The sequence below is a fragment of the Adiantum capillus-veneris genome, chromosome 16 (assembly GCF_014529385.1).
Source record: "Adiantum capillus-veneris isolate H3 chromosome 16, ASM1452938v2, whole genome shotgun sequence".
Classification (NCBI taxonomy): Eukaryota; Viridiplantae; Streptophyta; class Polypodiopsida; order Polypodiales; family Pteridaceae; genus Adiantum; species Adiantum capillus-veneris.
This window is the reverse complement of record NC_140946.1, coordinates 126167636-126190098: the sequence shown is the minus strand read 5'-3', so window position 1 is coordinate 126190098 and position 22463 is coordinate 126167636. Positions and strand designations below refer to the sequence as shown.

General features: G+C 46.2%; 1 protein-coding gene across 1 annotated transcript in view; it reads left to right on the top strand.

The window, feature by feature from the left end:
* The window catches only part of LOC147439828 (uncharacterized), an 81057-nt gene extending 58849 nt beyond the window's left edge, over positions 1 to 22208 (top strand). The window contains exons 4-5 of the mRNA XM_086485569.1: positions 20441 to 20737; positions 20816 to 22208. Coding sequence (XP_086341695.1) covers positions 20441 to 20737; positions 20816 to 21625 — 1107 coding nt within the window. The 3' untranslated portion in view covers positions 21626 to 22208. The remainder of the gene's footprint in view (positions 1 to 20440; positions 20738 to 20815) is intronic.
* Positions 22209 to 22463: the final 255 nt, after the last annotated feature.

Sequence of the window (22463 nt, the reverse complement as noted above, 5' to 3'; positions counted from 1 at the left end):
CCTCGCCGCGTGCTCGTAGACCCTCAATCTCTACATATGAACCGAGCTCTGCCTCAAGTACCGCCCCGTATAGCTTGGCCATGGTGTGGCCAATCATGATGGTCCTGTAGTTCCCTGGGTCCAGGTTGTCGCCAGATTTGTGGAGAACCACAATAGTGTGCCTGGTCCACTCTTCTGGGAAGCCCTCCCCTATAGCCCGGTTGAAAACATGTGCAATCAAAGGGGCTATAGTGGAAGCTGTGTATATTAGATGCTCACTCTGCAATCCTGTATGGTCGGCCAAGCGGCCATGCTGTAGTTGGTCTATGGCCCTCTGTACCATCCTTGCTGTGAAGAAAGTGGAGCTAGTAGGGCGAGGCTCGGGTGGCGGTGGGATGGGATCACGTGCGAGAATCTGTATTGTGTTCTGGAGCCCAATTTTGAAGAGTATGGCTACTCCTCTTGATCCTCTCGTAGTGTGCTGGCGTGTACAATCTCTGTGTGTAAACTCCCAATGGAATCCCTGAACCCGAGGTAGGCTCCTGTCAGGGCTCTCATGTGTGTCTGTCAAGAGAATGATATCCCTGTCTCGACACACCTCCTCAAGCCTCTCTGGATGTGTTTATAGATCTCCATTGCAGTTCCAGACTGCAAGATGTATCTCCTATGGTGTCTCATAGGCCGCGAATCCCTATGGGATGGCCTTGCCATCAATGATGACCCGGCCGTCTCTGTATGAAGCCTTCTTCCCCTCTTTGCGAGCTTGGTGTACTCGCGCTATACATGTCCGGCGATCAGCTACCTGCATAGGCGTGAAATCGTCATCAAGGTAGATGGGGGGGCCTTCAAGCCCTCTCAAGATCACCCTCTTGTGAAGGAAGGTGGATCATACCTCTTCGGAGGGGAAGTGTAAAATGAGAGCTCTCTTCCTCGTGGGGTCCTTCCCCGCTCTCCAAGATTTGATGAACGGGAGGGTCTCCGTAGCCAAGCTTCTTGCATAGTGTCTTCCCATCTGTCTCCGGAGTAGAGCCTTCTTTTTCCACCATGCCGGTGATGCGCACATTGAGACGCTGGGCTTGTCTCATCTTCTCTTCCTCAAGAGTGGTATGCACAATGAGAGCTTCTTCTTTTTGTGCCTCTTCCTTCGCCTCCTTCTTAATGTTCTTCTTCACTACTTCGACCCAACCCTCTTTGGTAGCCTCTAGCTTGGTCTCCATGCTCGCGGTCAAGGCTTGGGTTAACTCTACCTTGAGGGCTTCCTTTGCCTCTTCCTTGAGCTCCCTGTCCTCGGGGGTGAGGGATGCGATCGAGGCTTTGAGGAGCTCGATTTGCTCCCGCATTGCTTCCTTCTCCTTGAGCCATTCGTCTTTTTCTTTCACCCTCTCTAGCTCCCATTCTTCCTTCTCTTTCCCCCATGCTTTGCGTTCTTTGATGTAGGCTTCTCCGTCCTTCTCGAGTTTGCATAGGCGTTTTTATGACGGATGTGAGTGTCGGATCCGTCATTTTTTTATTTTCTTTGATGGCGACGTTGAGCTTGTCTTCAATCTTCGTAAGGTGAGAGAGAGAGAGAGAGAGAGAGAGAGAGAGAGAGAGAGAGAGAGAGAGAGAGAGAGAGAGAGAGAGAGAGAGAGAGAGAGAGAGAGAGGGGCATGTCGTTTCTTTCATGAGCACTCCTCTCCTTCAATGATTACTTCTCCTGATGTGTGGGGTCAGTATGCAACATCCTTATGTACGGTCCTTGGACAGACACCCCTTCCAGATCCTCTTAAGCCATGCCCATCTACGAGTACCTTCTTTACCATTGAGATGGTGGACGGCCATTGACAGGATGAGGACCAGGAGGGCATATGATTATGATGGTCTACTAGCGGAATACTTTATACCTGCTAAAGATATGCTGACAGAGGTTTTTGCAGTTCTGTTCAATTGTGTCATGTGTAAGGGTCTACCTGAGACTTGGAGACTGTCTACTATTGTGCCTATCTTCAAGGCACATGATCCTACGGAGCCTCGAAACTATTGTACTATTATGATTGGACACACATTGGCACGATTGTATGCATCTATCCTTGAGAAGCACATGGGCGGAGAGTGAGGGCGTATGGGCAACGGGACATACCGGTTTCAAGAGAGGCTTCTCCACTCGACCATGTTTTGACGCTCAGAGGCATCATTGAGAAGGGTAGGGCACATGGGAGACAGATTTATTGTAGCTTTGTGAATTTTTGCAAAGCATTTGACATGGTGCCGAGAGCCATATTGATGCACATGCTAGTGCCCAATAAGTTGATTTGGGCGATCATGGCTCTACACAGGTCAATAGTGGGAGATGTACCCACTCCAGAGGGGATATTTTATTTAGTGCACTCCACTATTGGAGTGAAACAAGGTTGTCCATTGTCCCCTATTCTATTTGGTATGCATATAGATAAGGTTTTTGATACATTGGGAGAATACTGATGATATTGTGTTGATCTTTGTAACAGACCTGGACACTCCAAGTCAAGAATCTACCGCAACAACACCAAATAACCACTTCAAAACAGTTCACAATTTATTCGACATTGGCCCGGCGGAGTTCCGTGCCTAAAGATATTGGCCCCAAAGACTGGCACCCCTTTTGGTATTTCTTTTTGTATTAATCTGAGTTCAAAGTACAAGAGTGCGGGCAGGCGTCACATTCAGACTCTGCGTCCAGGTGCTCTCAGTTGTGAGAGGCTTGCTCACTTATTTGAAGTTATAAGGGTTGCCAAAAGCAGAGCCCCAAAAGTTGAAAATCAAAAGCTCAAAAGCTTGGCGAATAAAGCAAAAGTTCTTCCTCTCTCTTTCTTTTAATAAATAAAGCAGAGAGGCTTTCTCTTTCTCTCTCTTGCTAAAATAAAGCAAAGAGGGTTCTCTCTCTCTTTCTCAGCAATTTGCGTAGAAAAAGCAATGCCAAAAAGTTGCTCAGCTTTCCGTAAATCATGTTGATGTCCAGCAAATGAGGGTTAGGGTTAGGATTAGGACAGAATTAGGGTTTTTGATTTTAGGGTTAGCGTTTCAGTAGAATTAGGGTTTTTGGTTTTAGGGTTAAGGTCTCTACAAAATTAGGGTTTTTGGTTTTAGGGTTAGGGTTTTAGCAGAATTAGGGTTTTTGGTAGCCACGTCATCACTTTGTGACATACCTCCCTCTTGAAAGCATTGTAATCGCCCTCGATTACGCCTGCAAAATAGACAAAAGCCATAAACTTTCTTAGCAGACACTAACTGTTAATACCTACGCACTAGGAACACACATCTAGCACATGTACCAATTGACAGTCACATCACACGACATCACAGGACATCACATGACAAATCAACATTCATTCGGATCTTAGACCATGATTTATCAGCAACAGTTCCTGCACTTAAACAAGTCAAGAACAAGTCAGTTTCATAATTTCCGGAATTTTATTTCATAAAGTCATCCAGCAGAATACTGTCAGCTCTTAGGATCCTTGAAGCTCAAAGAGACATCAGTGACTCTAGTCTTCAAAATCGAGGCATCTGTTGACAAAGGAGCGGAGTAACTCCCCTCTTGTGCATCCCACTGCACCAGATCTTCGGCCAAGCTAAATTCTGGGTTCCATTAAATAGACAATGCTAAACCAAAAGCTTCAAATTCCGAGGAATATCTGCTAGGTCTTCCTCCTCCATGCGCTTCGTATCCATTGCGAAGTAGGTCTTGAATTAAACCAAGAACCGTCAATTCGCTTTACCTTCTTTCTTTCTTTTTGTGCCAATTTCTGTTCTGGAACGAGTATCTGCTCGTTTTCGTCCAACTCGGGTTGCACATCTGGCTTCCCATCATTGGGCACATCGTCTTCAAAAGGCCTTAAGAGACTCACATAAAAAACATTGTGAATCCTCCAAGTATTCTGGCAGCTTCAGTCCAAAGGAGATATCATTTATCTTTTCGGAAAATCTGGAAAGGTCCAAACTATCTCATGCTAAGCTTTCAAAGAAGCCGCTCCTTTCCCCCTTTTTTTTTTTCTTTCTTGAGAGTGCCTTCCCATAATGTAAGAGCACCCAATCATTCTCCTTCAATTTCAAATCGCGACAATTATGATCTGCTGCCTTTTTCTGTCTTTGACCGAAATTTCTGTAAAGCCTTCCGGACCAAGTCCCTCGTGAACCGGTCGGCTTCAAGAAAAATCTTATCTTTCGTGCTAAGGAAGGATGAAACCTTCGTAGCAAATTCAAGAATCTCAAATGGCACCTTCCCCATCAAAGAGTTAAGCGTGTTTTTGTAGGCATATTCCACCAAAGGTAAAAACCTTTCCCAAGTAGTCTTCTGATCCAACAAAGAAGACTTCAACAAATCCAGTACCACTGAACTAGCAATCTCTGATTGCCCGTCAGTCTGCAGGTGGAATGATGACGAGAACTGCAACCGCGTGCCTATGTTCTCCCAAATAGCCGTTCAAAACAAACTCGTAAACCTGGGGTGCCTGTCGAAGACAATCGTCTCACGCATGCCATGTAATGTGAAGACCTGGGCAATAAACAGTCGTGCCCACGTTGTGTTCTCGGGAGATGAAATCCATTGCAATACTTTCCCAGGGGCGGGTGAGGATGGGTAAAAGGCTGTAACAGTCCCTGTGCTTTATGCTTGTCAAAACGTGACCTTCTGGCATACCAAGCAACTGTGTACAAACTCTTCCACATCCTTCTTGAGTCTCGGCCAATAGAAGTATCTTTCTACCCCTTTCAATGTGGTAGCAATGCCACTCTGACCCATAAAAGACGGACAGTGGCATTCAGTCATAACCTTTTCCCTCAATGGCTGTGTAACGCACAGCATGGTTTTCCGAAATCAAGTAGCCATCCCGAATGGAATAGTCCGCTACCATCTCCCCTTTCTGTATTCAACGGAATACATCTGCAAAATCTGTATCTGCAGCGTACTGACCGACCAATACCTCGAAGTTTCTATGATGTATCGCGGAAATAGCCAGAACCAACGGCTTTCGGGACAAAGTATTTGCCACCAATTTCTTTTGTCCCTGCACATGGACAATCCGGAAGTAAACTGTGACAAGATATTTACCCATTGCATCTGCTTTTCTGATAGCTGCTTCCATGACAAGAAGTAGCATAAACTCCCATCATCTGTGAAAAACTGTAAAATCGACTCCGAGTAGGTAATGTCGCCACTGAATAAGAGCATGGATAGCCCTCAAAAGCTCTTTCTCACATATCTGTACTGTCAATTCTGGCCTTGAAAACAATCAGCTCTCATAGGCAATGACATTGGCCTTCTTGCATTAAGACCGTATCCAGACTACGACCACAAGTATCACAATATACTTCAAACGACTTCTGCAAATCCGGCAAAGTCAAAAACTGGTCCTGTAGTCAAATTCTTTTTCAATTCTTGAAAGGCTGTCACTTCTGTGGGTCCCCACGAGAAAGGGATTCCTTTCTGTGTCAAGGTATGCAAAGGGGAAGCAACCTCTGCAAACTTTTGAATGAACCGCCTGTAGTACAAACACAATCCCAAGAAGCTTCTAACTTCATGGACATTCTTCAAATGGGGCCAATCACGGATAGTCTCTATCTTGGCCAGATCCATTTGCACTGCTGCTGCTGAGACAATGTGTCCCAAAAATTGTATCTCTGGAAGGAAAAATTCACTTTTCTTCGCATTAATCACTAACTTGTGATCTCGTAATGCGTGAAAGACCTGAATCAGATGATCTCTATGTTCTGCCTCATTCTTGGAGAAAACAATGATATCGTCAAAGAAAGTGTCAACAAATAGCCTGTACTCTCGAAAAATCCTGTCGATCATCCCGTTAAATGTCGCAGGAGCATTGGTTAAGCCAAAAGGCATCACCAAAAACTCAAACAACCCAAAAGTCGTCCGAAAAGCTGTCTTGTAGACATCTCCCGGTACGATTCTGATCTGATGATATCCGCTCTTCAAATCAATCCTGCTAAAACATGAGGATCCCTGTAATCTGTCGAGTATATCATGATTCATCGATCCTAGGAATCGAAAATCTGTTCTTAATGGTGATTTTGTTGAGAGCTCTATAATCGATGCACATTCTCCAAGATCCGTCTTTCTTCAAAACCAACAACACTGGAGAGCAATACTGTGAAGTACTAGGCTCGACAAGACCCTTTTCCAAGAGCCTTTTCAAATGTCGACTGACGACCCAAATAGCTCGGGAAGTCAGTGCCTTTCTTCTGCTTTTTGCCGTACTTTTAGCTTTGTTTTGCGTGTCAAAAAGCTGAGCAATTCTTGCATCAACCACCTTTTCTAATTCTTGCTCTGTGTACATTTTGGGAGTAGGAGGTTTCTTGGGTGGTTCTGTGGTCTGCCGCCACTGCATGTGCACCTCCTCGAAAGAGGTCTTGCTTATATATTTTGCAAATTTTGGATCCTTCGCAAAATTGAGCATCATCCTTGTTGCGTTGCCGATCAATCGTTGACGCTTCATCTCTCGACGCTCTGTCTAAGTAGGCCGAGGCGGGCCATACTCCTTGCCGGAATCTTCGTTGTGATCCCTTGCCGCATCTCCGGATGTAGAGGGAGTCGACTGATCCTTGCGTGAAGCCATAGGTGCCGCAGAAAAAAATTTGGGATCGGATTTCCCGTAGAAGAGAAATCGGCCGTGCTCTGATACCACTGTAACAGACTTGGACACTCCAAGTCAAGAATCTACCACGACAGCACCAAATAACCACTTCAAAACAGTTCACAGTTCACAGTTTATTCGACACTGGCCCGGCGGAGTTCCGTGCCTAGAGATATTGGCCCCAAAGATTGGCGCCCCTTTCGGTATTTCTTTTTGTATTAATCTGAGTTCAAAGTACAAGAGTGCGGGCAGGCGCTCAGAGTCAGACTCTGCGTCCAGATGCTCTCAGTTGTGAGAGGCTTGCTCACTTATTTAAAGTACAAGGGCTGCCAAAAGCAGAGCCCCAAAAGCTGAAAATCAAAAGCTCAAAAGCTTGGCGAAAAAAGCAAAAGTTCTTCCTCTCTCTTTCTTTTAATAAATAAAGTAGAGAGGCTTTCTCTTTCTCTCTCTTGCTAAAATAAAGCAAATAGGGTTCTCTGTCTCTTTCTCAACAATTTGCGTAGAAAAAGCAACACCAAAAAGCTGCCCAGCTTTTCGTAAATCACGCTGATGTCCAACAAATCAGGGTTAGGGTTAGGGTTAGGATTAGGGCAGAGTTAGGGTTTCGGATTTTAGGGTTAGGGTTTTAACAAAATTAGGGTTTTTGGTTTTAGGGTTAGGGTTTCAGCAAAATTAGGGTTTTTGGTTTTAGGGTTAGGGTTTTAGCAGAATTAGGGTTTCTGGCAACCACGTCATCACTTAGTGACAATCTCTGACTCACCGGAGGGTATGCAGTGACACTTGGATGCATTACATAGCTTTGCGAATGATAGTGTATTGTGTGTAAACCTTGGTAAAACCAAGGTTATGGTGTTTAACACCACAACCGTAGTGGATTAGGAGATCAACACCTACATTCACTTATGGTCGGGAGACTGTGGAGTAAACAGATGCTTACACTTATCTTGGGGTAGTCTTCACTGGGCCAAAGTTTTCTTTGAAGAGAGCAATTTGGGAGAATTGGAGAGGAGGTGTTCGCAGGTTCAGTTGTAGGAACCCTGAAAAGCTTTGGCTCTTTGATACCTTGGTAGCTTCAATTATGCTCTATGGGATTCAGGTTTGGGGACACTCTGTGGGTCAGGTTGGGTGCAGAGGTATGGAGAGTCCCTTGGTATCTATGATCTCTTGGGTGATTAGAGCCAAGGCTTCCGTGCCACACGAGATCATTAGAGAGGAGTTAGCAACTTAGCGGCCCCCCCTATGGAGATAGAGGCACTTACCATATCGGTCTCTTTTATGCACAGCTTATGGGATACTACTAGAGATAGATATGCCAGATTGGCCCTTGAGTCCTCCAAACAATCAGCTCTACAAGGAGACACATATTGCTTGTATGCACAGATGTCATCATGGTTCTAGATACATGGCTTCAGCATGGCCATCTTGCCTCCCTTCCATTACTCTCTTGATGCACCATTATTGTCTTTTACTGGGGCTGAGATTACTAGACTCATTTGCCATGACCTGACCGAGCTGGACACCAAGAGGACATGGATATAGCCGACACAGGAGTTGGGCACGAAGATGAATTTTCATATAGAGCATCTTCTCCAACTCGCAAGGGATGGGTTTATGATTCGACCCAGCTATATGGATACACATCTATCTCATAGGTTACCATGTGCCATTGGTCAGATACGGACATCTTCACACAAGCTTGAGCTTGAGACTAGTAGATTCAGAGGGATACCAACAGCTAGCAAGATATGCTGCCTATGTCATACAGAGCCAGAGACGGAGACATTATATATGTCAGTCACAATGTATTACGAGATACAGGGTCGCTTCCACTGTCTATTTAGAGAAGACTTGGACCCTTCTCGAGAGTCACGAGCTATAAGGACTAGAGATGTTTTGGCGTGTTTCTACTTGAGCTACATAGACACAGAGATAGTTTACTCGGGAGATCTGGAGAGAGACAATCCCAAAGACAGATTACTGATTTCTTTACACCAAACACTAGATAGATAGAGGAGTAGCCACCATTGCCAAGCTCAGCTCATACTCACACCTGCGTACTCTCATTGGCCGAGCATTGGAGCTAGGGAGATCGAGACACCCACGACTGAGGGGAGGAGCTTCACATCATCGACGAAGACTACAACAGAGGTTTCAAGCCATACTATCTCGACATCTAGAGTATAGATGAGGATGGATTCATCACTCATTGTATCTTCTCTTGTATTGGGCACCCATTGTATCAATGATCTCACATACCCCACACAGTTCTAGCTAGTAGCACCTCTAGATTCATTTTAGTATCTCTTTTTCTGTACACACGGTACCAGATTCACAAGTTTGTAACGGATTAGTCTCATAGGTCATTTTGGCCTTCTGAAGACATTAATATATTATTTCATTTCATTTCATCTCTCTCTCTCTCTCTCTCTCTCTCTCTCTCTCTCTCTGCTCGAGATAATGACAGCTTGAGAGAAGGGGAAAGTGGTCTTCTATTGGGATGGACGAGTGGTTATTATGGAGAAGCGCCCCGTATGACGACACGAGACCTGTGGGTACACACTCTACATCGCTATTTGCTATTTTCCTCCTAGTACGTCAGTATATGCATCACCTAGATGTATGGTAGTTTTCCAGAGGCGGCAACATTATTATCTTGGGGGATTTCAATGCTAGGACTGCACACCACCAGACAGTATTCTATGATACCTCAGAGGAGTTGATGCGGGAGCTTGATATTATAGAAATGGGCATGTCTAGATTATCACAGGATGAGGAGCACACTGAGTATGGTAGATACTTGATTGATATGGGGACTGCACATGGATTGGCCATTTTGAATGGCCTACAGAGATTCCCTGCAGCTGGTGGTTTTACATGCTTTCCACATCGGCATGGCGCTAGTACAGTGGATTATGTTATGGCTCCGCAAGGACTCATTTCTTCCTTTTAGGATTTCGTGGTGGGAACTAGACCGGTTGGGGTAGCAGTCGATCATGTTATCTTGTCTTTCACTCTATCGTTCCAGTTCAACACAGCGCCATTGGGAGAGGCCTCCACACATACTCGGTATACCTTCACGGGGGAGATGGATCACGTGTACACTGATGAGATATACAAGCAGCTATGCACTCAGGAGCTAGGACGACCACTAGATGAGCTCACCCAGATTTTGACAGAGACGCTACATGATGCAGCATCAGAGGCATATCCCCACAGCCAGCCTACACGCAGACGATCCGGGAGCATGCCTCAGGACAGTTGGTATGATGAGGAGTGTAGGAGACGAGGATCAAATTTCAGAGAGAGAGGTGCTCATGGGTACTACTACACATAGATAGTCACGTATTATCTTCCGCCGCCTAGTGCGATGAAAGAAGAGGGCTTACCTATCTCAATTAGAGCGTGATCTGTATTTGTTGTTTATGAGTCAAGATCTAGCGAGGCATGGAGGCTTTTCAATGAGCACTCTCCCAGCCAGCCATCATTTCCACAGAGACATGGGGAAAATATGCTACATCTCTCTATACAGCATCGAGGCAGCCACCTTTGCTTGACCCTCCAGAGGCATGCCCAGAAACATGTACTTTCTTTATTGTTGAGAGGGTAAGGAAAGCCATTGACAAGATGAAGACAGGAAGAGCACAAGATCATGATGGTCTAGTAGCAGAGCACTTTATCCATGCCAGCGATATGCTTGCAGAGCCTCTTGCTATGATGTTTAATAGAGCTATGTATGAGGGTTTCCCTGAGACTTGGACTATGTCCACTATTGTGCCTATCTTCAAGTCGGGAGATCCTATGCTTCCCGGGAATTACTGAACCATCATGGTTGGTCACACTCTGGCTAGGCTATATGCATCAATTCTTGAGCATGAGTTAAGTGGATGGGCAGAGAGAGAGGGCATACAGGCAGCAGGACAAGCTGGGGTTAGGAGAGGTTTCTCCACTCTTGACCAAATTTTGACACTTTGAGCCATTATTGAGGAGGGTAGACACCATGGCAGGAGGATATATTGTAGCTTTGTGGATTTCCGCAAAGCCTTTGATACACTGCCATGAGCGAGACTCATACGTAGATTGCAAGACATGGGGGTGCCCATAGAGCTGATCTGGGGGATCTTAGATTTATACAAGACAGTGGTAGGACATGTACGCACTACTCAGGGCATATCCGACATGGTTCACTCCACCATTGGGGTGAAGCAAGGTTGTCCCCTATCTCCGACTGTCGTTGGAATATATGTAGATGAGTTTTCAGATTATGTATATATAGAGGGTGATAGAGGTTCTCAGCTTGCAGGGACATGGATTCCGTTGCTATTATGTGCTGATGATATTGTGCTGATTTCCAATTCTCCAGAAGGGATGCAGCGTCATATGGATGCATTGCATGTATTTGCATGGGACAGTGGATTATCTATGAACCTCGGTAAGACCAAGGTAATGGTGTTTTACACCACGGCGCAGTGGGTAAGGAGGTGCGTCCCCACTTTTACATATGGTCGAGAGACTGTGGAGTATGGAGATACATACACTTATCTTGGGGCGGTTTTCAGTGGTCCAGTATTTTCCCTAGAGGCGTGTAGCAGATACACGATTGACCAGAGCCTATGCAGCATTGGGGAGACTTGAGAGGATATGTTCGCAGGTTCAGTTCCAAGAACCTCGGACAAAGCTTTGGCTCTTTGACACTTTGGTCACTTCGGCCATGCTGTACGGAGTGGAGATATGGGGCTGGCAATACTATGTATGGAGAAGCCCTTGGTGTCTATGATTTCTCGGATGATTAGGGCCAAGGCCTCAATACCACATGACATTGTTAGGGCGGAGCTCGTTGCTCCTCCATTGGTAATGGAGGCACTCACTCGATCAGTTTCATTTATGCATAGCACTCGGGCTCTCCCTAGAGACAAATATACTTGATTAGCACTAGAGTCTTCGTGACAGCTGGCAGTGCAGGGAAATAGATCATGTTGGTATGCAGAGATGGCATCTTGGTTTCAGTTACATGGCTTTAGTATGGACCGGCTACCCCCATTTCAGTACTCTCTGGATGCACCCTCCATCCGCCTCACAAGGGGAGAGATTACCAGGCTCATCAGACAGGACTTGATTCAGTTGGGTACGAAGAGGACATGGATACAACCTACACATGAGCTAGGTGTGAAGATGACTTTCTATAGAGAGCATCTTCTCCAACTCACGGAGAATGGTTTTGTGACGAGACCAGGATACATGGATACTCATCTATCCCACGGGATACGATGTGCTATTGGTCAGATACGCACATCCTCACATCAGCTAGAGATTGAGACAGGCAGATTTAGAGGAGTACCCGCTGAGTCCAAGATTTGTCAGGTGTGCCAAATAGAGCTAGAGACAGAGCTACATTACATATGTCACTGCCCAGTATACTATGAGATAAGAGGCCTCTTTCACTGTCTATTCAGAGAGGGTTTTCGACCACTTTCTAGAGTCATGAGATACCAGGATCAGAGATGCCTCGGATTATACGTACTGAAAATTCGCAAACACAGAGAGGATCTCTTAAAGAGGGGCACAATGAGAGCGATCCAGCGACAACGGAAGATCACTGATTTCTTTCAGTCACAGACAGAGGAGTTCGAGTAGCCCCCACAACATAACAACACTAGAGGCATGAGAGGCATACTGCTTGATCGGGCGATAGAGTTGGGGCGGTCCCGTCACCCACGGATGAGAGGGCCCTCTCGATATCGACGCAGATTGCGACAGAGGATCCATACCATACTGGCACGACATAGGAGTCGTCCTGGATACTGATGTATATGTATATGATGCCTCAACTGTCAGAGAGCTCCATTGTATCAGCTCACCCTTGGTCTTCCCTTTGTATCAGCTTTCACCCCACCCCTACCCATTATTTTCTTTTCAGTTCTTTGTACTTTTTGTACCCAGACCTGGTATTAGATTCACCACATGTAACCTTTTGGTCTCATAGGTCATTTTGGCCTTTTGAAGACGTTAATATTACATTTCATTTCATTTCTCTCTCTCTAGGTCAATAGTGGGACATGTAAGCACGTCAGAGGGGCTGTCTACTTTAGTTCACTCCACTATCGGGGTGAAATAGGGATGCCCACTATCTCCTACACTATTTGGTATGTATGTGGATGAGGTTTCAGACTACATTGAGAGTGTGATGGGATCTGAGAGAGAGAGAGAGAGAGAGAGAGAGAGAGAGAGAGAGAGAGAGAGAGAGAGAGAGAGAGAGAGAGAGAGAGAGAGAGATGAAATATTAACGTCTTCAAAAGGCCAAAGTGACCTATGAGACCAAAAAGTTACAATGTGGTGGATCTGATACAAAGTCAGAGTAACAAGATGACAAAATAACAGAATGACAAAATAAAATACTATGGAATTCTAAACTGCTAGGTGTGGACTAAGCAGCTAAACAGCTAGCTGGGATAGCTAGATCACATGAGATCCAGCATCAGTCGTTGGCGGATCTCACAATCTCCTCCATGGTCAGTAGTCTGACCGAGCGTCGTGCATGTTGAGCCAAAGTGACCCGAATCCTCTGATGCAGCCTCCGTCGATGTTGTGTAGTCCTCCGCAGTCGTGGGCATCTGGATCTCCCCATCTCAGCAGCTCGGTCGATAAGTATGCCTTTGGTGTAAAGCGATGAGCTCTGCTGTGGTAGTAACTCCTTCGGGTGTCCAGTGGCAGCTCTAAAGAAGTCTGTGATCTGTCTTTGAGACTGGCTAGCCTCTTCTCTCATCAGGCTCTCTCTGTGTCTGCGTAGCTCGAGCAAAAACAAACCCAGGCATCTCTGATCCTCGTACCACATGACTCTAGAGAATGGTCCAAAACCCTCTCTGAACAAGCAATGGAAGCGGCCTCGTATCTCGTAGTAGACGGGGCAGTGGCATTTGTTGTGCAACTCTGTCTCAGGCTCGATGTCACACAGAGGGCATGTCTTGGCCTCTGTTGGTACTCCGCTGTATCTCCCGGTCTCGATCCGCAGCTGGTGTGAAGATGTGCATATATGGCCAATAGCACATCGTATCCCATGAGGCAAGTGGGTGTCCATGTATCTGGGCCTCGTGACAAAACCATCCTCCGTAAGCTGGAGGAGATGCTCTCTGTAGAAAGCCATCTTCGTGCCCAACTCCTGTGTTGGCTGTATCCATGTCCTCTTGGTGTCTAGCCGAGTCAAGTCCTGGCGAATGAGCTTGGTGATCTCGGAGTGTGTAAGAGTCAGAGAGGGTGCATCCAGTGAGTACTGGAAGGGAGGCAATCTGTCTATGCTGAACCCATGCGCCCGAAACCATGATGTCATCTCCCCATACCAGCATGCTGTATCTCCCTGCATGGCTAACTGTCTAGAGGACTCAGGTGCAAGGCCTGCATATCTGTCTCTGGGAAGTTCCCACATGCGGTGTATGAAGGAGACAGATCTAGTGAGTGTCTCAACCACCAGTGGGGGGGCAGCTAGTCCTGCTCGTACAATAGCACGTGGTACTGAAGCCTTGGCTCTAATGAGCCGCGAGATCAGAGAGACGAGAGGCTTCTCCATGTCCCCCCATCCATCACTGCGGCCTGTCCTCCCGTGATGATCTAGTGAAGGTCCCCAAATCTCAGCTCCATAAAGCAATGCAGAAGCCACCAAAGTGTCAAAGAGCTAGAGCTTTGTCCGAGGCTCCTGAAACTGAACTTGTGAACACATCCTTTCCAATCTACCCAATGCTGCATGGGCTCTGGTCAATCTAGTCTCTGCTGCCCTCCTCAATGAAAATGCTGGGCCACTAAAAACCACTCCAAGTTAAGTGTAAGCATCTGTATACTCCACCTTCTCTTGGCCGTATGTGAAGGCGGGCGCTGACCTCCTGATCCACCGTGGGGTGGTATTAAATATCATGACCTTGGTTTTACCAAGGTTGACGGACAAACCGCTTTCTTGGGCAAACCTATGCAAAGCATCCAAGTGACGTTGCATCCCCTCCGGAGAGTCGGAGATCAACACAATATCATCAGCATATAACAATAGTGGAATCCATGTCCCTGCCAGCTGTGCACCTCTATCACCATCTCTCTCAATGTAGTCAGAAACCTCATCTACATACATACCAAATAGAGTAGGAGAGAGCGTGCAGCCCTGCTTCACCCCAATAGTGAAGTAAACCGGTGTGGATAGACCCTCTAGGGTGCGTACCTGCCCCACTACTGACCTGTACAATGCCATGACCCCCCAAATGAGCTCTGTGGGTACTCCCATCTGCTATAATCTGCGCATCAATCTAGCTCGGGGCACTGTGTCAAATGCTTTGCGGAAATCCACAAAGCTACAATAGATCCGTCTCCCACGCGATCTGCCCTCCTCAATGATGGCTCTGAGTGTCAAGATATGGTCAAGAGTAGCAAAACCCCTCCTGAAACCTGCCTGCCCGGTTGCGCGTATCCCCTCCCTCTCTGCCCATCTACTCAGCTACTGCTCAAGAATAGATGCGTGCAACCGTGCCAATGTGTGTCCAATCATGATAGTGCGATAGTTCCCAGGCTCCATAGGGTCTCCCGACTTGAAGATAGGTACAATAGTAGATAGGCTCCAAGTATCAAGCAAGCCCTCACACATGGCACGGTTAAACATAGTTGCTAGAAGCTCTGCTAGTACATCTTTGGCATGTGTGAAATGCTCAGCCACTAAGCCATCATGATCATATGCTCTCTCAGTCCTCATCCTGTCAATGGCCTTCCTCACCATCTCAGCGGTGAAAAAAGCACATGTGTGTGGGCATGGATCGGGGGGGTCGGGAAGGGGGGGCTGCTCAGGAACCGTGTACAGAGATGATGCATACTGGCCCCAAGCCTCTGTAGAAGTGATGGCAGAGGGGGGGGGGGGGGGGTGCTCATGAAAGAGCCTCGATGCCTCACGTGAGTCCTGACTCAAGAATAGCTGGTATAGATCCTGCTCTAAGCGAGCCAAAAATGCCCTCTTCTTCCGCCGCACTAGGTCAATTTGTGATTGCCTATGAGTGATGTCCCCCAAAAGCACTTCCTTCTGAAGTCTAGCTCTAGTGTCCCGACATTCCTCATGATACCAACTGTTCTAGGACACACACACACACACACACACACACACACACACACACACACACACACACACACACACACACAGATATATATATGTATGTATATGTATGTGTGTGTGTGTGTGTGTGTGTGTGTCTGTGTCTGTGCATGCATGCATGCATGCATGCATGCATGCATGCATGCATGTATGGATGGATGGATGGAGAGAGAGAGAGAGAGAGAGAGAGATGTTATATTAACGTCTTCAAAAGGCCAAAATGACCTATGAGACCGACCTGTTACAAAATGGTGAATCTAGTACCATGTCTGGGTACAATAGAACTAGAAGAAAAGAACAAAGATACTACTACTAGAATCCATCCTCATCTGCACTCTGGATGTCGAGAGAGTATGGCTCGAATCCTCTGATGTAGTCTCCGTCGATGCTGTGTAGCTCCTCTCTTCAATCGTGGCCGTCTGGATCTCCGTAGCTCCAGTGCTCGGATGAGAGTGCCGGTAGTGGTTGAATGAGTGTGGGCCGAGCTCTGCAGTGATGGCTGCTCCTCTGGCTGTTCCATATCTAGTGAAACGAAATCTCTCTCTCTCTCTCTCTCTCTCTCTCTCTCTCTCTCTCTCTCTCTCTCTCCCCCCCCCCCCCCCCCCCCCCGTAAAGTGTCTGTATCTGTGTAACTCAAGTAGATATAGCCCACGACATCTGTGATCCTCATAACTCATGACCCTAGAGAAAGGACCGAAACCCTCTCTGAATAAGCAGTGGAAATGGCCCCGTATCTCATAGTACACTGTGCAATGACATATGTAATGTAGCTCTGTCTCTGGCTCTAACTGGCATAAGCGGCATATCGTGCTGTCTGCTGGTATCGCTCTGAATCTACCAGTCTCAATCTCCAGCTGATGTGAGGATGTGCGTATCTGACCAATGGCACACTGTAAACCATGAGACGTATGTGTGTCCATGTAGCTGGGTCGAATCACAAACCCATCTCTTGTGAGGTGGAGAAGATGCTCTCTGTAGAAAGCCATCTTCGTGCCCAACTCCTGTGGCGGCTCTATCCATGTCCTCCTGGTATCCAACTGGATTAGGTCCTCACGAATGAGTCTAGTAATCTCCACCTGTGTAAGAGACATGGAGGGTGCCTGAAGAGAGTAATGGAAAGGGGGCAGCATGTCCATGGTGAAGCCATGTGTCTGAAACCATGATGTCATCTGTGCATACCACCTTGAAGAGCTAACTGTCTAGAAGACTTAAGGGCAGTCATGCATATCTGTCTCTAGTAGTATCCCACAAGCTGTGCACAACGGAGACGGATGTGGTAAGCGCCTCAATCTCCATAGGAGGGGCAGCTAGCTCTGCTCAAATGATAGTGTGGGGTACGGAGGCCTTGGCTCTTATGAGTCGAGAGATCATAGATACCAAGGGCCTCTCCATGTCTCCAACCATCCTGGCCTACAGAAGGTCCCCATATCTGCACCCATACAACATAGCTGAGGCTACTGAAGTATCAAAGAGCCATAACTTTGTCCGAGGTTCCTGGAACTGAACCTGCGAACACATCCTCTCCAAGCCTCCCAAGGCCGCAAAAGCTCTAGTCAGTCTAGTCTCTGCTGCTCTCCCCAAAGAAAACCTCGGCCCAGTGAAGACAACCCCAAGGTAAGTGTATGCATCTGTATACTCTACAATCTCTTGACCATATGTGAAAGTCGGTGCTGATCTCCTCCACTGTGATGTGGTGTTAAACACCATAACCTTGGTTTTACCAAGGTTTACAAACAATCCACTATCCTTTGCAAAACTGTGTTATGCATCCAACTGTCGCTGCATACCCTTTGGTGAGTCGGAGATCAACACAAGATCATCAACATATAACAACAATGGGATCTACGTCCCTGCCAGCTGGGCACCTCTATCATCCTCTCTGTCAATGTAATCAGACACCTCATCAACATACATACCAAACGGAGTAGGAGACGATGGGCAACCGAATGGTGGAGTGAACTAAATCAGATATCCCCTCTGGAGTGCGTACATGTCCCATCATTGATCTGTATAGAGCCATAATCCCCCAAATCAACACTATGGGCACCCCTATCTCCCGCAATCTGCGCATCAATCGAGCTCTTGGTACCTGCCAAATGCTTTGCGGAAATCCACAAAGCTACAATAAATCTGTCTCCCATGTGACCTGCCCTCCTCAATGATGGCTCCGAGTGTCAGAATATGATCAAGAGTGGAGAAACCCCTCCTGAAACCGGCCTCACCCTTCGCTCGTACACCCTCACCCTCTGCCCAATGACTCAACTGGTGCTCAAGAATGGATGCATACAACAATGACTCAACTGCTGCTCAAGAATGGATGCATACAACCGTGCCAATGTGTGCCCAACCATAATAATGCGGTAATTCCCTGGCTCTGTAGGATCACCTGCTTTGAAGATAGGCACAATAGTAGACAACCTCCAAGTCTCAGGTAACCCCTCACACATGGCACGATTGAACAACACTGCAACAACCTCTACAAGCATATCTCTAGCATGTGTAAAGTGCTCTACTACTAGACCATCATGATCATATGCCCTGCTGGTCCTCATCCTGTCAATGGCTCTCTTTACCATCTCAGTGGTAAAGAAGGTGCTGGTAGGTGGGCTTGGCTCTGTAGGAGAGCACAGTTTACTTCCATCTAGAGGTTGAGCAGAGACGAGACTAGCCAGAGAGGAGGGATACAGGGCATATCACTAGAAGAGGTATAATGAGTGATTGAGCAACAGAGTTAGGGAGATCCAGGAGGCCCAGGACGAGGGGATGCTCCTATCAACGGAGGAGATTGCAGAAGAGTCATATGTATACTGGCGAGACATGGGAGACACCTTGTGCAGACCTTCACCATGGAGGACATCGACATGATCATGCATCGACTGATGCGAGTCATCTCCAGATTTTGATACATGTATTCACCATTTTATATTTTTTCTTTGAGATACATGCCCACCTTTTGTATGTGTACCCCTTAGGCTCTTGATACCCACCTTTTTAGTAGTTTTTCTGTTTAGTTAGTTAGTTTCTTTCTTTTTATGCAGACCTTGTATCAGATTCACCATGATGCAACCCTTTGGTCTCATATGTCATTTTGGCCTCTAGAAAACCTTACCCACCCATGCATCATGTCTTACACCCTAACTACAATACTAGATGGTGCTAGAGTTATGATGTTTTTTTTTTTCCATTATTGTACTTCCCCTCATCATATAAGCTTGCATCTTCTGCCTAGATCTAGAGCTCCACCCCTCAACTCCATGTATCACTCCCCTCATTCCCCAGCCAGCACATAAGATACTATCTTTACTTTTGTATCTTTTATCATTCATGGATACAGAGAGGGCATTTACCTCATGTACTTTAAATTGTCTCATGGGCTGATTTCGGCCTCTAGTAGACGTTAAAAAATGTTTCTTTATTTCTACCATTGTGATCTCACTTCCCTCTCTCTAGCCTCTTGCTGCAGATATTTCGTGTGCAGTTGTGTGCTGCACTTTGCATGTGCGGTGGGCTGCCCTTGTTCCGAGGCTAATTTGGTGGAGTTGTGTTGCGGTAGATCCGAGATCAGGTGGTTGTTGGGTTTGTGAGGAGGTTTGCTTGCAGTTGCAGATTAGATCGTAATCCGATTCACCTTTTCTGCTTCACCTTTGACATGATAGTAATGCGTAAGGTTTGGAAGAAAACTTGATTTTTGGCAGTTTGAGAATGCTCCGTACGTTCACGCAGGCACTGGCATGTGCACACACAACTACAGCTACAACTACAAGTAAAAAACCTGAACACGAAGAAACAAACCTAACAAAACGCAAAGAAAAGCAGAAATCAAATAAGCGAAAAGCAACAGAACAGAGCAAAGGAAAGTGCAAGAGAAAAGGGGATCTGGTGACTGTAGCAGCAGATGCTGGCAGCAAGTGGAAGTGAAGGCTCAGGCTTAGGGGCTCTCCTTCCCTTCACTCCTCTCTGCACCAGCAACAGAGTCCACACAGCTGGGCTCCTGGTGAATGGCAACAACAGCACTAAACTGCAACTCCTGTGACAAGGATGACTCTTTCTGCCAGCTGAGAGAACTTTGCAACAGTGAAGGAGGGGGCGTTCACAGTGATAACAATGACTTTGGTCCAGCTACGAGCACTCCTTGACAGTGGAGGAGGGGGCCTTCACACTAGTAAGAATCACTCGGGGCCAGCTGTGAGAAATCTGTGACGGCAAAGAAGGGGACACGGTAGTTGAGCTGCACTCAGACTTACAAATGCATTTTCTCTGCTTCTGCTAGTCTCAGCTCTGCGGCCATACCTGGTTGGCTCTCATGCAGTGAAGTCTGCCCATGTTTTGTCAGAAGACCATGTCACTGTACATTAGCCACACCTCCTCAAGGTGCAAGGATTCAACTGATTGCCTCAATCCAAGACAATAGAGAGAAGCTGTGGGCTTGCAAGGAATGCTATCGGTAAAACAAACTGAACCAATCAAAACCATAGGTGTGATGATGAATCTTCGTTTGTCAACTATAGATCATCAATTTTAAAGTCTTTTGGATGGTCTCCTATCTATTAGCCTTTACTGAAAAGGTCAGCATCTGGGAGACTGGGGATGGGTAAGTGCAGCAGAGCTGTATGTATCCTGGGGAAATAATGATCCATGAGTAAAAAGTTTAAACATTAGGCCGACTCTAATGTGTGCTAAACCTTCACAACAGCTTTCAAGAGATTGACCATTTTTCTTCAGTAACATCACTTCCCTTTTACAGGTGCTCGGTACAAAGCCCACAACAATTTCCATAAATATGATGATAGATGGGTATGGAAAGCAAGGCCTTCATGAGGAAGCTCTGAAGATGTTTGAAGCTATTAGAGAGTATGGTTATAGGCCAACAAAGATTAGCTATAGTTGTATTATCTCCGCCATGGCAAGGGTGGGGAAGTTTCAGTCTGCAGCTCAATTGTATGAGAAGATGCTCAGAACAGGAATCCAACCAAACTTGCACACTTTCTCAACTTTGATTCGTTTGTACAAAAAATGCGACCAAACGAGGGAAGGACATAAGGTAATTACTAGCATTCAGTTTTTTCACAATTGATATCGTCTCGTTCTTACCTTATTATTTGCCTTTTCCTGAGTGCAGATATATCAAGCTATGAGGAAAGCTCCGTACAACTTGACGAGCACTGAGTACTCAGTCTCATTAGCGCTTTATGTCGATGGGACTTGGTATCATCATGCAGCTGCATTGCTAAAAGAAATTGAGCAGGAAGGGGTAGCCTTAGATGCAGTAGCTCATAATTCTCTCATCCGGTCGTTCAGTTATTTGCAGAGCAAGACCACGCCATTGGCAAGGGCAGTGGAAGAGAGCGAGATTAAAATATGCAAGGTGCTCACTTCTCTTTTTCATGCTACTTTACAGAAGCAGAAGCTGGAATTAAGTGTCTTGGAAGCAGTTTTCTCAGTTCTTGAGGACTGGAAAGAGGTGCCTAGTCTTGAAGCCAGAGGGTTAGTTTACAATGCCTTTATAGATTACTTCTGGAAGAAAGGCTACAAAGATTTAGCGAAGGAGATATTGGATCTGGGAAGGCAACTGTATGCTGGATACAGCAAACCTCGACTAGTTGAAACTGATTGGATTTTGGATGTAAGGGGCCTTGGCATTGGAGGAGCCAAAGTTGCATTGATGGAGTGGCTCTCTGATGAGCAAGAGCCGCCAGAGGGGAGGAGTGATGATGCTACCAAGATGGTTCTTATCACAGGGGATGAATTTTCACTTACGCTTCCTGAAGACAACACTAAGGTGAAATTTGCAATTGGCTCTTTGTTGACAGAGCTTGGCTCCCCGTTTGTTACACCACAATATAGGTCGGACGGACTGGAGGCTTCCGTAGCAGAAGTTTTGAATTGGGTCTCTGTGATGAGGTCAAGTAGGCCCCCAAGCCTTTTCTGATGTGCATTCTTAGAAAGAACTCCAGCTTACCTTCAGAGAAGCTAGGCATGAGACTGCGCATCCAATGGTGGCAAGATCTTTAACCACATTATAGTGTTATAGTGGCTTGCACACTTCCATCAAATTGATGATGACAACAGCAGGGTTTCCAGAAGGGCATCTGAAGACAGGCCACCATTGTTTCAGGTGTTGAGAGCAATGTGATGCTATCTCAGACAGGTGTGAGGTTACACCCTCAATACTGGAATGCAAGTATGTGCAATCAGTCATGGTGCCTTCACACTACTCTAAGCATGCTTAGTTTCTCTTCCTCCAGAGTTGTGGCCTTATAAGTTGAGAACGAGTGTTTCTTCAAGGAAGAGGCTAATCTTCCTGTTTTGTGGTTATTAGCAGTGGCAAAATGAAATCCAGCTTTCTTTAAGCACTGCTCTTGAATATTGTCTGGACTTCAATCTGCCCTTTTCGAGTTTGAAGGAACATTTTAGTTTGATGTTGAGGAATTCCTCAGCTTTTGTCAGTGTAAGGTTAGGCCCATATGGCCACTTTTAAAGTCAAGAGGGCACAGCATGTGCTTGCAAATTTCTATGAATCGTGCAACGCATTGATTTGCTTTCAAAATTCAGTATGTGTCCATGTTTGTATTATACGTTTGAAAATGTAGTTCAAGGATGAGGTGGTTTAATGTGTGCAGTGAAGAGGTGCTTTAGACACATCAGTGTAGACTTGGAGAAGAAACTTTCGAAATTCTTTTCATGCAGTTTGAATCATTTGTTCATGCCAAATATTGTACGAAGGAGGGCTGGAAAGCGGATGGCTCTGCCCATTTGTTAAATGATTT